This window comes from Cokeromyces recurvatus (assembly GCF_025118155.1).
Source record: "Cokeromyces recurvatus strain NRRL 2243 chromosome Unknown BX663scaffold_2, whole genome shotgun sequence".
In the NCBI taxonomy this organism is placed as follows: domain Eukaryota; kingdom Fungi; phylum Mucoromycota; class Mucoromycetes; order Mucorales; family Mucoraceae; genus Cokeromyces; species Cokeromyces recurvatus.
In genome coordinates, this window is record NW_026251388.1 from 770,208 (window position 1) to 785,196 (window position 14,989).

Genomic DNA, 14,989 nt, shown 5'->3' on the forward strand with positions numbered 1-14,989 from the left:
TAAAAAAGCTAAGCTGCTGCTGCTACTGCTACTGCTACTGCTATATTTAGTGCTGGTGTTCAGTATAATTTAATTTAATTTTTTTTTTCTTTAAATTTTATATATTATTTTGTTGGCGATGAAGTTTGATGGAAGAACCCCTTGGTTCAAATCTCTAACAACGGCTTCGACTTTTTTATTGTTGGCTTCAACAGTAGTTGCTGACATTCCATCTTCAATAATTACTGCATCTAACACGTCACTTTTATGGGGAACATATAGACCTAATCTTTATTTCGGTACAAGACCTCGTATACCTGAATCAGTAATGACTGGTTTAATGTGGTTTGATGCTAGTCATGTACAAGGATTTCAACGTAAATATAATTAATATATCAAAAGGATACATTGAGTGTAAAAGAAAAAAGAGAAAAAAATAACTGCTTGCAATTATTGTTAACTTCATTTTAAAATATAGACGTACGCCATGCATGTGATCAAAATGATGGTATAGAAGGATATGGTTATCATAAACACGATGGAAGAGAATTTGCTTCTCAAGAGATCAATGATAAACCAAGTAATATAAAAATAAAGACTGAATTTATCAAAGTTTTTAACGGAAAGGATGGCGGTGATTGGGGTGTTCGTATTCGAGGAACACCTATAAATGATATTATGGAGCCTATAACATCAGTTATGTTTTATATTGGTATTGAAGGAGAAGGGGGTATTGATATTATGAGTAAACTATCCAAGAAGGTATGATATGTTGTTGTTTTTTTCTATGTGGTAAATTGTCAGCATAATAAAGATATGAATAGGGTCTTCAATCACCTATTAGATTAGAAGGAGATACACCTGAATTAGGAGATTTTGAAATACAGATAGTAGATGGTAGTGTATTATATAACAGTATTATATAATAAATAATTTAATATGACTTGAATAGGTCCTTTAAATACATACCTTCAGGATGGTTTAAATCAAGATTTAAGTAAAACACAATGGTGGGGAAGAGAAATTCCAGAGGGTCAAGTTTGGAAATCAAAAGGTGATATATAATGTATCCATTCGTACTAAATCATATAATCTAATAATGAATGCATGTTTAGATTTCGTAATGGAGCATATTATATTGGGTGCAAGAGATCGTTTGAATATTGCTGAAGGCGGTCAGGAGGAAGCTTTAGCGAAACCATACAAATTTTTTACTTTAACTAATACCTTAACAGAAGATGAAGGCGAAGTAGCCAATTTCTATGTCTTTCAAAAGGTTTTTAAAGGAGAATTTCAGGTAAAAAAAAATTATCCTATATTTTGATATTGTATCTTTTTTTTTTAATGATTATTTTATTATTGTTAGTTTGATGTTCTTTTCCATTCCCAGAAATCTGATAAGTCTATAACAAGTATGATAGCTAAACATTAAATGTATACATGTTTACTAAATTATACATATTTATTTTATGTGTGTGTGCTTTTTTTTTTTTTTTTTTTTAGGCGAAAAGCTTAGTACTGATATAATCCAAAAGGAAGACGAATTTAATACTAGGTTTGAAAAGATATTTAATTTAAAGGGGAAGGGCTTCTCTAATGATGAAATCAAATTTGCACACTATTTATTGAGTAATTTAATTGGCGGTATTGGTTATTTCCATGGCTCATCTGTGCTTGATCGTTCTCATCCACCTATGCAGGATGAAGAAAGCTTTATGGGTGAGCCCGTAAGACCTGAATTATCTTCTCCACAAACTTTATTTACTGCAACACCCAGTCGTCCATTCTTCCCTAGAGGCTTTTACTGGTAAAAAATAAAAAAAAAAAAGAGAGAGAGAGAATATATAAAAGAATGCTCTCATTAATTATTTCTTCAAAATAGGGATGAAGGCTTTCATCAATTGTTAATTGGAGAATGGGATAATGATCTTAGTCTTGATATTATCAAACATTGGACTTCTATGATTGATGAGAATGGTTGGGTTGCTCGAGAGCAAATTTTAGGTGAAGAAGCACGCAGTAAAGTTCCTCCTGAATTTCAAACGCAATTCCATCATTATGCAAATCCACCTACTTTGTATCTCTCTATCAAACGTTATATTGATCGTTTGGAAAAATACAAGGAAAATAAATTTATTTTAGATGATACAGGAGACAAGAGTCAAATAAGAATGGGTGCATTAGATGATACAGATATTCTTCGAAATTTACATTTAGATAATACTGAGTTAGCAAATGAATGGCTTAAATCGATTTATCCTAAACTTCGTCAAAACTGGCTTTGGTTCCGATCTACTCAACGTGGGCATCTTAAACGATTCGGTCGCAAAGCTTTTAATGAGGAGGCCTACCGTTGGCGTGGACGAACCCCTAATCATACTTTGACATCTGGCTTAGATGATTATCCTCGTGGAGAACCTAATGTTGGTGAGCTTCATCTTGATCTTCATAGTTGGATGGCTTTTGCTACTGGTCTTTTGAAGGATATAGCCACTAAATTAGGACCGGAATATGAAAACCATAAGAATGAATATTCAAAGATTCAGCAAGATATGCTGGCAAATCTTGACGTACTTCATTGGAACGAAGAAAAGAACATGTACTGCGATCAATCCCTTAAGCATAATAAGCCTATTCATATCTGTCATAAAGGATATATTTCTCTTTTCCCTATGATGTTAGGTCTTTTGCCTGCAGATTCACCTAAATTAGGAGCTATCTTGGATATCATTGAAAAAGAAGATGAACTTTGGTCTCCATATGGTCTTCGTTCATTATCTGCCTCTGATCCATATTTCGGTACTGGAGAGGATTATTGGCGTGGTCCTATTTGGATTAATATTAATTATTTGACTCTTCAAAGTTTATATAAGGTAAATAGGATTTGAATCTAATTGAATAAGAGTTGACATACTAATTTATTTTATTTTTTTTTTTGGAATAGAACTATATGCATGTGAGTGGGCCTTATCAAACTCGTGCTCAAAACATTTATACAAAGTTAAGAAGTAACATTATTCGTAATGTGTATAAGGTATAATATCATCACAAATAGATTATTTGTACTGCCTATCATTAAGTTTTCTTTTTTTTTATGTACAGAATTATAAGAAGACAGGTTATGTTTGGGAGCAATATTCGGAAAAGGATGGAAAAGGTTTACGTAGTCATCCATTTACAGGATGGACTAGTTTAGTTTTGCTTATTATGGCAGAAAAATATTAGCATTACTATAAATCAAAAAGATAATGAAAGACCTTTTAATATATAGTATTGTTGATGTACGATAATAAAGAAGATATATTTGTTTATATATGTATACATATATATAATTGAAAATTTATATGAATACAAATATATAAATATTTGCCTGTCAATAATAAAAAAAAAATCTTTATAATACAAATTAAGAACGATAATCAGTATTGCCTCTTCCTCTTCCTCTAAATCCACCACGGCCGCGGCCACCCCTGAATCCTCTATTATTGCTACCATTACTACTACTACTACCACCACCACGTCCACCATGGCCGGAATCATGATTGTTACTATTACGGGTTGAGGTTGAATTATTGGTTCCTTTAAATGTATTTTGATGAGAAGGGTTACTAATATTGAGAAGACTAGAATAAGGAAGTGTTGCTCCACGGAAATTCGAACATCTATTCAATGATTCAATATTAAAAATCTGATTTCTATCTTATATAATATATAATATATACTTGCCTATCACCAAGTGTAGAGCCTCCCATGAACGTAGTATCAAAAATGACATCAACTGCCTTTTCTTGAACACCAACAACCGTTCCCTTATTTCCGAGAGGTACTGCACCAGAATCACAAACATAAATAACACGATCGCCCAATGAGAAGGTTTGATAATTAAGACGCATTCCAGCATCAGCAGGCTTCAATAAAACCTTACGAGGAACTCCCCGAATAATGCATTTTTTGATATCAAGTTCTTCATACATTTCATGGTATTGAATTGCAGCTTTTTCAATTTCATGACAATAAGGTGCCTCCAATTCTTCAGTTTCTAGGCTGGCTCTAATCAAATTATCTGCACCTTTTTGCTTTACAAATTCCTTCATTTGACGAAGCTCATTGGTGCCTTCTGTAGTCCAACCAAAGTCTTCAATGCTAAGCATACCATTTCCTTTTTGGGTTTTAAGTAAATTGATAAAGTTGGGAAACTTTTCACAGTATTCACGAATAAGACGAATAGCAGCATCTGAATATTCCCAATAGCCATTAGGATGCTTTCGAGTATACCCTAATACCTTCTCACCACGAGCATCAAACTTCAAGTTCAAACCAACATTAATACGTTGTCCAGAATTATCATTGATAGTCAAGGAGGATGTTAATTTAGATAGAGCTAAAGGTGTAAGATTAAGCTCACGAGCAACATTATTAGATGGTTCATAATGAATATCATGTTCTTGCTTTTGAACCCATTCATGACCAAATTCAGGTTCATATTGAAATCTTTCGTCCACTGGAATCGTCATTTCAATGTCCACATTATGATGGCTATGTCCTACAACTGTAGCTTGGGTACCTAAAAATTTGCTACCCAAAAAGAAGATGGTAGACTTGAGAGGGAAAGCCTTGTGTACAGGAGGAGCAGGCTTCTCGATAAAACGAGGATCAGGATTATTTACTTTAATAACAACTGTCTGAATAGGCACAAGGTCTTCCAAACTAGGATTAACGAACTCTTTAACTAAAGCGCCTTCTTCAGTTTGATGCATGCCATTCAAGACACAGACATGGAAGCCGATGTTAATTTCACCTACTAATAAACCAAAACGCTTACTAGGTAAGTATTCAGCACGGCCCATGCGTGTCTCCCATGATTCTCTTTCTTTTTCATCCCAATAATGTTCTAGAATTTGCTTTTTGCCATGACGGAAACTAACATAATATTTCTTTTCAGCATCAGAGACACCAATAACGACAGCCTCTTTTAAATAAGGGTAATGGACGTAGATACTGCGATAAAGGAAAAGCTTAGCAATCTCTTCAATATTAGCATGTTGATATTTGTTTTTAATTGAGATAATCATTGATTCATTACGACTATCTTGTTGGAATACGTGAACAGCGTGATGCTTGATTTCATGACTGAATGGAATTGTTTGAAGGGATGGGAAGCCTGCTAAAGCATCCTTTCCAACTTTAGCACCAGGAAGAAGACCCTTTCTCAATTTCAGATCGTTATCTGACAAATTAGGCAAATTAAAAATATCCTCTCGAGCAAGACAATTGTGAATGTCAGGGAAAACACCTGGCAAGGGACTAGGATAAACAGGTAAATTTTCAGGATCCTTCTTTGCTAATTCTTTGTCAAAGGTATATTTATAACTAGGGCCAAATTGGGACATGGATTTTTCCTCTCTAGTTAAACGATGCTCTCGATTCTTCATAGCGGCCAGAAGACGGTTTTCATCAATAAAAGGAATTTTAACAACAGCCTCCCAGTCTTGCTTCTTTCCATTCATATCGAGTTCAAAATCACGAGGATAGAAATCAATGATAGGTGAGTTAGCATCCACCATTAAATCCTGATAGGCAGCAGGTAAAAGCTTTCTACTCAAACTGGGCAAAACCCCCATTAATTGTTCAAAGGGTTTGAAAGGTTCACCGATAGTAAATTCATAATCTTGAAAACGAGTAATATTTTTGAGATCTGAAATCTTGGGAGCAAAATGATACGGATAAAACCAGCCCCATGAAGCGACACCTTCATAATAATACTTGAGCACCCATTGAATACCAACGACATAGGCACCGACAATAGCATCGATTTCCTTCTGATCATTATAATCAATATTCATCTTTTCTTTATAATAATTGGCTTTCCATTCTTTTAAACCTGCTTCATACTTTTCTTTTTCTTCACGTTCAATCTCTTCTTTAGTCAGATTATCCGAGATAATTTCAGCATTCTCATATTTCTTCAAGACACGATCACGAGCAGCAATTGCTTCTTCATCAACTTCTGATTCTTCATTATCATCATCCGAATCGTCCGAATCAAAAGAGAGCTCTACATATGTAGATTTGTCGGTCTCATCATAGTCAATGTGACATGTGATATTCAATTCTTGAGCAAGCTTAATAAGAAATCTTTTATCACGGGCTCTGAAAGGCATATCAAAATGAAGCGTAGTACCTTTGCCAGGTTTTTCACTTAACAAGTAGTTATTCACTTGACGGAAAATGATTTCTTGTCTATCTGTCATTACTAATTTGCCTTCTTTGGCCTTTTTTTTCTCCAATTCATGTAATAATTGACGTTCAGTTTGCCCATTTTCACGCTTACCAGCAAGGTACAATGAATCAACTAATTCAAGCTCAAATGCTTCTTTTTCTGCGACTTCAGAAATACCATCCAGAACTTTCTGAAGTCTAGACATATCCACACGTCCACCATCTTGAATATAGCCTTCAAATGTAGGTAAAACATCCTTGTATACTCTAAACACAAGACCCAATGCGCCTTCATTAACGTGAAGATTAGGTAGATTAGGTAAGAAATCATTACCAATAAAAAGAGCTAACAAGATAAAATCATCCAAAATACGTTCAAAATCATAAGGAAAAGATAAAGAATTGCTAATTGAATTAAATTCTAGATTCATATACTCTCTCATTAATGATAAGTGCATTAAATAAAAATTTTGGTTATCAAGGCTAATTAGTAGAGTGAGTGTTAGAAGCTTAGGTTAATGATTCATGGATAAAAAAAAAAGAAACTTACTTTTGTTTTCTTTTTTGTCCTTTTTTACCAAAAACAACTTCTTCACGTAATAAAGCAAAGTGAGGATCATGACTTAGTAACCCTAACATGATCAAATCAGCATCTAAACCATAAAGACAATGTCTAGTATTAGGATTGTAATCTGGCTGTGATTTAGTTAGACGGATATATTCCATGATTTTATGCTCGCCTTCTCCAGGTACTTCAGGGCCTGACAATACAATCTCAACGTTTCTCCAATTAGCATCCTCCGTCACCTTTTTAGAAATAAAATAACGTAACTCCAAACTTAGTCTTTTCATAAACTGAGTACCTGGTGTGATACAATTGGAATCAAAAGCTTCTTCTTCAGGTAATTCTTCACCTCTTTCAAGAGCTTTTTGCTTAAGCGTTTCTGCATCTCGTGCAGTACGAAAACGACGCGAACGTTGCTGATTCATTTTTGCTCTTGGCGCAACACCATCAATAGCTAAGAAAAATAGTTTCTTGGGCTTGATTTTGGAAAACAGATGATCAATATAATTAAACACTCCAATCCAAATTTGTTCTTCCGTAATTCGGAAGTGGGCATTCGTGTTGTTGTTATGTGAACAATTATGAATAATGCCATTCATATCCAGGTATAAATTATCTTTTGTTCAAATAAAAATAAGAGGGGGGGGAAGAACAGAGGTAAGCAAGAATGAACGACGATTTTTTAGAGGATGCATTAGAGTTCGTTTCATTCTCTTTAATTATTTTCATTTTATGTTATTTTTTAAGAAAAAAAAAAAAAAGACTAACCGAATTCTGGAATACTATTGTCAGTAATCAGTTGTGAGCACATGGGATAACGTTCACTATGCAATCAAGTTAATATAAACGCTGTCACTTAAATAGTGTAATTCTTTTGGTACCTAATCCATCTGAAAAACTTGGGAATACCCATACTGGAATATTTGTATTATTTAATAATCACTTAATAGAAAGAAAGAAAAAAGAAAGAAACGAAAATAAACGAAAATAAATAACTATAGATTACGACAGTAGTATAATTAATGTCATTATCGTGACTACGTATTTGCTAGAAGCAGCTTTATTTCTGAGAAAGTTTAAGATGAAAAGATTTTGGTCTACGTAAAAAATAAATAAATAAATAAAAAATAAAAAAGATGAATAAACGGAAGACTAGTATAAAAATAAATGAAAACAAGTTACCTAGTATACTGATTAAATCCTTGTTTACTCATAGAAAACCCTAATCCACTCTCTTTAGTTCCTACCCAGGCTAAAGCAGGATCGATATAGTCGCAACGATTCATAAACCAAGTACCGGTTTCAATTTGATCACCAATTTCTATAGCTTTTTCAACATCTGAAGTCCAAATACTAGCTGTCAACCCATATTGGGAATCATTCATTAAATGGACCGCTTCCTCATCAGACGACACTTTCATAATTGTCAATACTGGGCCAAATGTCTGCATAAATTAATATTTGTAACCAAGAAAAAAAAAAAAAAAAAAGGATTGTATTACCTCCTCCTTCATGACAAGCATATCATGATTTACATCCACTAAAATTTGAGGACTAACATATGCAGTTCCTTCCTTTATTATTATTATTATTATTACTAGTAAGATAATTTTTTTCTTTCAAATTATTTGTTTTTGACTTACTTTATCATTAGGGAATTCTTCTTTTGTATTGATGAGAGCTTTAGCATTTTTATCAATAGCATCTTGAATATGATGTCTGACAGTATTAGCGAATTTAATATTAGCCATTGGACCTAATGTTGTTTTTGAATCATTAGGATCACCTAAAATATAATTCTATAGTATATACAGGTGTATATATATATATATATATATGTGTGTGTGTATGTTAAGAATAAGCCTACTTTCGTACATGTAATAATAAGGGGGATTACCTTGGCAATTTTTACTGATTTCTCAACAAATTGATCATAGATACTTTCATGTACATAACAACGCTCAATAGAGCAGCAACATTGTCCAGAATTGAAGAATGCACCATCAACAATATTTTCAACAGCAAAATCCAAGTCAGTATCTGGTAATACATAAGCAGGATCTTTCCCACCTAATTCCATTGCAGAACCTGTTTGTTATATATATTAATTATGTTATTATTATTTAATTTATATTGATATCATATGATTATACAAATAGGTGTTGTTGTTTTTTGTTTTTATTTTATTTTTTTCTTTCTTTCTTTCTTTCTTTCTTCAATACCTATAAGATGTTGACTGTCACCAATAGCTTGTCTAATCTTCTTGCCTACAGCAACACTACCAGTAAAATTGACAAATTGAATGGAAGGATGTTGTACAAGATAATTAGCTTCCGTATCCTGAACATGAATAGCTTGAACTACATCATGAGGTATACCTGCTTCTCTTAAGGTTTCAACAAAGATATCAGCGCACTGAGGAGTTTGAGGTGATTGCTTCAAGAGAACTGTATTTCCAGCAAGTAAAGCAGGGATGATATTATTTACTGTTGTTAAATAAGGATAATTCCAAGCAGCAATCAAGAAAACAGGACCTAAAGGCTCCTTACGCTGGAACCTTTTAATAACCCCCGGAATAGATTCAATCATTTCATCCTTTAAACATTCTTCAGCAACTGAAATCATATAATTAGCTCTTTCAAGGACACCTTTCACTTCACCCTGACTATAACGAATTGGGCGACCCATTTGAGAAGTAATGGATGCGGCTATCTTGTCTTTCTTTTGTTCAAATAAAAGACAAAAGTTTTTCATGATAGAGACTCGGGCAGGAACAGGGACTTTCTTCCATTGAGAGAAAGCTATTACTGATTTTTGAACTGCTTCATTCACTTGATCCTTAGTTAAGGTAGGCACCTCAAAAAGAAGTTTCTGAGTACTTGGTGAAATGACTTGAATACTAGTCGACATATTTATTTATTTATGAATACGAGAAAAAAAAAATAAAGAAACAGAAAGAACAAAACAAAAAAAAAAAAAAAAAAAAAAAAAAAAAAAAAAAAGAGAGAGAGAGAGAGAGAGAGAGATGATTCTACATAATCATAACACATAATAAAGTTCACACAGTCATTCCTTGATTTTTGAGAAAAAGTTTTGAAAAAAAATGAGAAAATTTTTAAAATTATTTTGAGAAATAATAATAGTTGCAACTTGGCGTTTTTGGCTTTAGAGATATCTTATTTTATTCTATTTTATTCTATTTTTTGGTATATTAGGCATCTTTGAGATTCATCCATATCCTCTCAGCTACTATTTCAACATCAAATAATTTTTCAGTAGTAAGAGGAGAGTGATTAAATCTCGAATAAATATAATAAATAGTTTATTATTATAAGCTCTTTCAGACTTTATTGCTAGTAGCTCTGTTATCGAAGAGCATAAAGGAAAACCAAACAATAGATAAAACTATAGATGGTTCCTTATTTATAATGTTATCAAAGAAGATTCACTTATGATTATAAAAATCAATAGATTAAATTTATTTTACTACCAAATTAAAGCTTTTGAATAATAACAAGGATGCATCTTCGGGTCAGATGATGTTTATATTTATAAATATGTATATGTATGTATGTATGTACGTATGTATATAAAGAAAACAATGGAAGGATATGAAGAGAATACATTTCATAGCTCAAGTAGAGGCTATTACCAAAAGAAATAAAGAATTTTTATTTCATGTAGCTCATAATATGATAAATAATCGCATGTTAGTCAAACATTTTATACAAAGGAAAAAAAAATCCCTCAATCATTTGAAATAAGGGCCTTGTGGAATATTTGAATTGTATTTTCAACATAACATCATGCACAATATAAAATTAGTATTTGAAATCTCGATAGGCAAGGTGACTATATATTATCACTTCCTTTTTTTTTTCATAGTGTTATAGATGATTTTACATCGTTCTTAGTTAATAAAGACAATGATATTCTTATTATACAAATATAAAGATACATAATATTAAAGTATACAGTTAACATGAAACAGATTCAATTTCTTTTAAATTACAGGAAAAGCAATATGCATCTTATCGAAACGTATTTTAGTTTATTATAGTTTATTATATAATTGTTTCATGTTTATATACACAAATTTATGCAACTTTATATGCATCATAATCATACAGTAACTAACTATACCGGATACATCAATATTAGTGCTGGTTTCATTGCACATGTTGAAAATAAGTTAAATGTAGTATTTGTAATAAACTTTAACCGAAATATATACTTCATTCCATGAGACTTTGGATATTAAGATAAAGAAGATGGAGATAAGTATACCAAGTCAAGTTTGTAACTCTTGATTTCGTCAACCTAAATCTAATCCTATTATGCTTGATAAAAAATACATTTGAACAGTTAACAAGATCTATATTTGTCCATAAGCAATAAACAATATTTTTGTTTTCTCTTCACTTATGACTACTGTTTTAAGAGTATAACTGTAGAAGCTTTATTGTCAACCTCATCATGATAAGTTCCCAATCTTAGTAAAAGTGATAATAATATTAATAAAAACTAGGCCATTTTTACATTTATTAAGCTATAAGAGAGCGAAAGAAAAGTCATGATAAGTATCAAGATTAATTAAGAATAAATGATGAAAGATATTCTAATACATGACTAAAGTACTTTTATAATCTAGATAAGAATTTAAATATGAGTTTAAGATAAAACTGTTCATAACATGATGGTTTTAATTATTTCAAACAAACAAAACTACAGATAAAAAAGAAAATTATAATAAGAATTACTTGGACTATATCATTCATACATTTTATGGTGTAGCTAATGATATAAGCGTGAAGGAAATACATTAGTATTTTCTATCATTCTCTTTAATTTCTAAACAATGATAAGTTTGAAGTGTAGATGAAACAAAGTTATTTGCCTCTGGATTGCTCATCGTATCAGCTTAGCTTAGCTTTTAAATAGAAATAAATAACCCTTTTAAGAAAAAAAAAAAAAAAAAAAAAAAAAAAAAAAAAAAAAAAAACTTCCAAACAAAATTTTCTTTATTAATTGCTTTAAATAAATGTGTAGATGCCAAAAATTAAAAGCAAATTAGACACCAGCTAATTTTTTGATTCTATTTGACATGTGTAATTTTTTTTTTTATAAAAATATATACATTTAGGTGATGTTTGTTCCTTGATAGTTTTTTTTTTACAGTGCCTGAAAATTGGGAAATGCAAAGTTGTATAGGTCAAAAGTGAAATCATCCCTTGAAAATATTCAATTACAGATTAAATGTCTTTTATGTCTAAATTTAGACATTTAAAAACTTTTCATTCCAGGTGTTTATTGCTAGAAACCTAATATTTCTAACCATTGGCTGAAATAAATAAACAAGTCTATAAAAGACTATTTTTGTCTATCATTTATTCATACTCAGTTTCTTTTTTTTTTGTTAATCTCAATTTTTTCCCTTTTCTTTTCTTTCCTTTCTTTATTTCCTTTTTTTTTTCTTTTTTTTTTTATACATATACACATATACACATACATAAAGGAATAAGATAATAACACAACTGGTATGGGAGCAATTATATATAGTTTTGATGCCCTCAATTTTTATGGTATATGTAGAACAGTTGCTATCAGTCTATGTCCTTTAATCGGTGAACAAGATGGAATTGAACCTGTTTGTTATTCTCGTAACGTTGAATTAGCTGGAAATATTATATTTCAACCATGTATGTTACTTGTCAAAAAAATATATGTATAAATCAGCACAAGTTATCATTTATTTAACATGTTTGCTTGCTTTATAGCTACTTTAATTATGGATGTTGTTGCTATTATTATGACAATGATTATGATTTATCACATTCGCTCTAAATATACTGCAGTTGGTAAAGAGACAAAAAAAAAAAAGAATTATTTTGATTTAAATTTATTAATTAATTTTTTTTTTTTTTTTTTTGATAGGTCGCCAAGAAATTGTCATGTTTTTTTATATGTATATGCTTACTGCTTTACTTGATATGTTGTTAGTTACTGGTATTATTCCTATCTCATCATCTGCATATCCTGTAAGCTATTTTAAACTATATATTTATACATCTGCATATACATATACGTATTTAAAAAAAAATCATATAAATATGTATGTATTTTATAGTGGTTTACAGCGATTTACATCGGTTTAACTTGTTCAACATATTGGTGTCTATTATTAAATGGATTTGTTGGTTTTCAATTTGCTGAAGATGGTACACCTTTATCGCTTTGGGTAAATCTATGCATATAGTCTTTTTACTATTTATATGCAATATACATAGTCTAACTCTTATTTTATCAGTCAATTCGTATTAGTTCATTTATTTGGTTTATTGTAACTGGTTTCCTTGCTATTGGCACATTTAAAGGCATTGGAGCACTTTCTTATAAAAATCAAGCATTCTTATGGATATTTTATATTGTCTTGAATTATGTTATGTTCTTCATCTATATCGTTTCACAAATTATTTTGGTCATCAATACGTTAGATGATCGTTGGCCATTAGGTGATATTTTATTTGCTGCTGCTTTTTATGCTATCGGTCAAGTTTTGATGTATGTATTTTCAGTAGCTATCTGTGATAATACCAAACATTATGTAGATGGCATGTTCTTTGGTGTTATTTGTAATCTTTTAACTGTCATGATGATTTATAAATATTGGGATTCAATCACTAAAGAAGACCTTGAATTCTCTGTGGGTTCAAAACAAAATGTATGGGAAGTGAAAGAATTATTAGCTGAAGATGAATTGGCTCAATCTTATGCTAGCTATCAACAACCTATTCCCGCTACACCTCAGCATTATCAACCTTATGAACAACAACATCCTTATTAGAATATATTGCCTAATTTTCATATAAATATGTATTTGTATACACATATATTTATAAAAAAAAAAAAAAAAGAGGGGGGAAGCTCCTCCTTCCCTCACCCATTGTTAAATAGTATGCAAATATATTATAATATTTAAGACATAAAAATTGCTGCAGCCATTCTTTTCTATTTTTTTATTTTTTCTTTTCTTTTCTTTTTTTTTATTTTATACATATTTATAAACATTACATATTTAAAAAAAAATTATATATAAAAACTAATATCCTTTAGACTCTTTATTTTTTATGTACAATAGAAATGTTTAAAGCAGAGGAAATAGACAATTATAATCCATCTGCAAGTTTATATCAAACTTTAGAAAATGGTGCTGATGGTAAACCCGGAGGAATTTTGATCACAAGCGTCGGGCAAGAAGTTATCCCTCATATCTGGTTAGGAGGATATAAAGCATTAGAATCTATTCATTTTTTAAAAAAAAATAATATCACCCATATTCTTACTCTCGGTCATTTTAAACCTTGTTATAAATCTAACGAATTTATACATAAGGTAAAATGACATTTATATTACATCTATCTTATCTAACGTAATGATATAGATCATCCCTGTTGCAGATAATCCAGAAGCCAACATTATTCAATATTTTCCTGAAACGACTGAATTCATTGAAAATGCTCTAAAGAATGGACATAATAATATACTTGTTCATTGCCTAGCTGGTGTTTCTAGGAGTCCAACTATTCTTACAGCTTATTTAATGATGACACAAAAACTAAGATGGAAAGCTGCTTTGGCTCTCATTAAACGAACTAGACCTTTTGTAAACCCTAATCTAGGATTTATAAATCAGCTTCGATTATTTCAAGAAATGGATTGTAAATTTAATAAACGTCATCCTGCCTATTTGGAATATTTAAAGCAGCACCCAATTGATGCTGGACATATTGGTCATGAAGCAGAATATCATTAAATAATAATAAAAAAAAAATATATTTATTGATATGCATATATTATAGGTTAATATGTATATATTTATATTATTCTTAATTTCCTACCTATTATTTGATTATAGTGTTTATAACAAATAATGCTTATTTTGTCCTGTTTGTTCACATTAGTACATTTAAAAAAATAAGGAAGATAAAATAAAATAAAAAATAAACGTCTTTTCATGAAAAAGTGAAGTCAATGCTGCGTGACTACTACTACTACTATTACTATATTATTTAGCTTCTTAAAATCGTTCTCAATAAGAAAAAAAAAATAAAAAAAAAAAATAATAACAATAATAAAAATTATAAAAGTGCTTATACAAGTGCTTCTTTTTTTTTTCTTTTTCTTTTTTTTTTCCTGGAAAGTCTAAAACAAAAAAAAAAAATGTCA

General features: G+C 30.7%; 4 protein-coding genes across 4 annotated transcripts; 3 read left to right on the forward strand and 1 right to left on the reverse strand.

Moving 5' to 3' along the window:
• Window positions 1–319: 319 nt before the first annotated feature.
• BX663DRAFT_426987 (glycoside hydrolase) lies at window positions 320–3,204 on the forward strand (the record flags this gene model as incomplete). The annotated part of the gene is made up of 10 exons (XM_051522590.1): window positions 320–356; window positions 458–741; window positions 804–879; window positions 932–1,012; window positions 1,095–1,276; window positions 1,346–1,391; window positions 1,483–1,786; window positions 1,862–2,852; window positions 2,924–3,013; window positions 3,082–3,204. The coding sequence occupies 10 exons, from the start codon at window positions 320–322 to the stop codon at window positions 3,202–3,204; spliced, it is 2,214 nt and encodes a 737-aa protein (XP_051387112.1).
• A 181-nt stretch (window positions 3,205–3,385) lies between these two features.
• Window positions 3,386–9,673, reverse strand: BX663DRAFT_482793 (exoribonuclease 1; the record flags this gene model as incomplete). The annotated part of the gene is made up of 10 exons (XM_051524457.1): window positions 3,386–3,667; window positions 3,702–6,681; window positions 6,749–7,379; window positions 7,532–7,587; window positions 7,645–7,677; window positions 7,946–8,208; window positions 8,266–8,337; window positions 8,407–8,562; window positions 8,661–8,851; window positions 8,986–9,673. 10 exons carry the CDS (start codon window positions 9,671–9,673, stop codon window positions 3,386–3,388), a joined length of 5,352 nt encoding a protein of 1,783 aa, XP_051387113.1.
• A 2,629-nt stretch (window positions 9,674–12,302) lies between these two features.
• Window positions 12,303–13,607, forward strand: BX663DRAFT_482794 (chitin synthase III catalytic subunit; the record flags this gene model as incomplete). The annotated part of the gene is made up of 5 exons (XM_051524458.1): window positions 12,303–12,462; window positions 12,541–12,621; window positions 12,698–12,801; window positions 12,891–13,001; window positions 13,071–13,607. 5 exons carry the CDS (start codon window positions 12,303–12,305, stop codon window positions 13,605–13,607), a joined length of 993 nt encoding a protein of 330 aa, XP_051387114.1.
• A 407-nt stretch (window positions 13,608–14,014) lies between these two features.
• Window positions 14,015–14,462, forward strand: BX663DRAFT_403991 (protein-tyrosine phosphatase-like protein; the record flags this gene model as incomplete). The annotated part of the gene is made up of 2 exons (XM_051522240.1): window positions 14,015–14,155; window positions 14,205–14,462. Coding segments are annotated over 2 exons (399 nt in total), but the record flags the coding sequence as incomplete, so codon positions are not given.
• Between the last annotated feature and the right edge of the window lie 527 nt (window positions 14,463–14,989).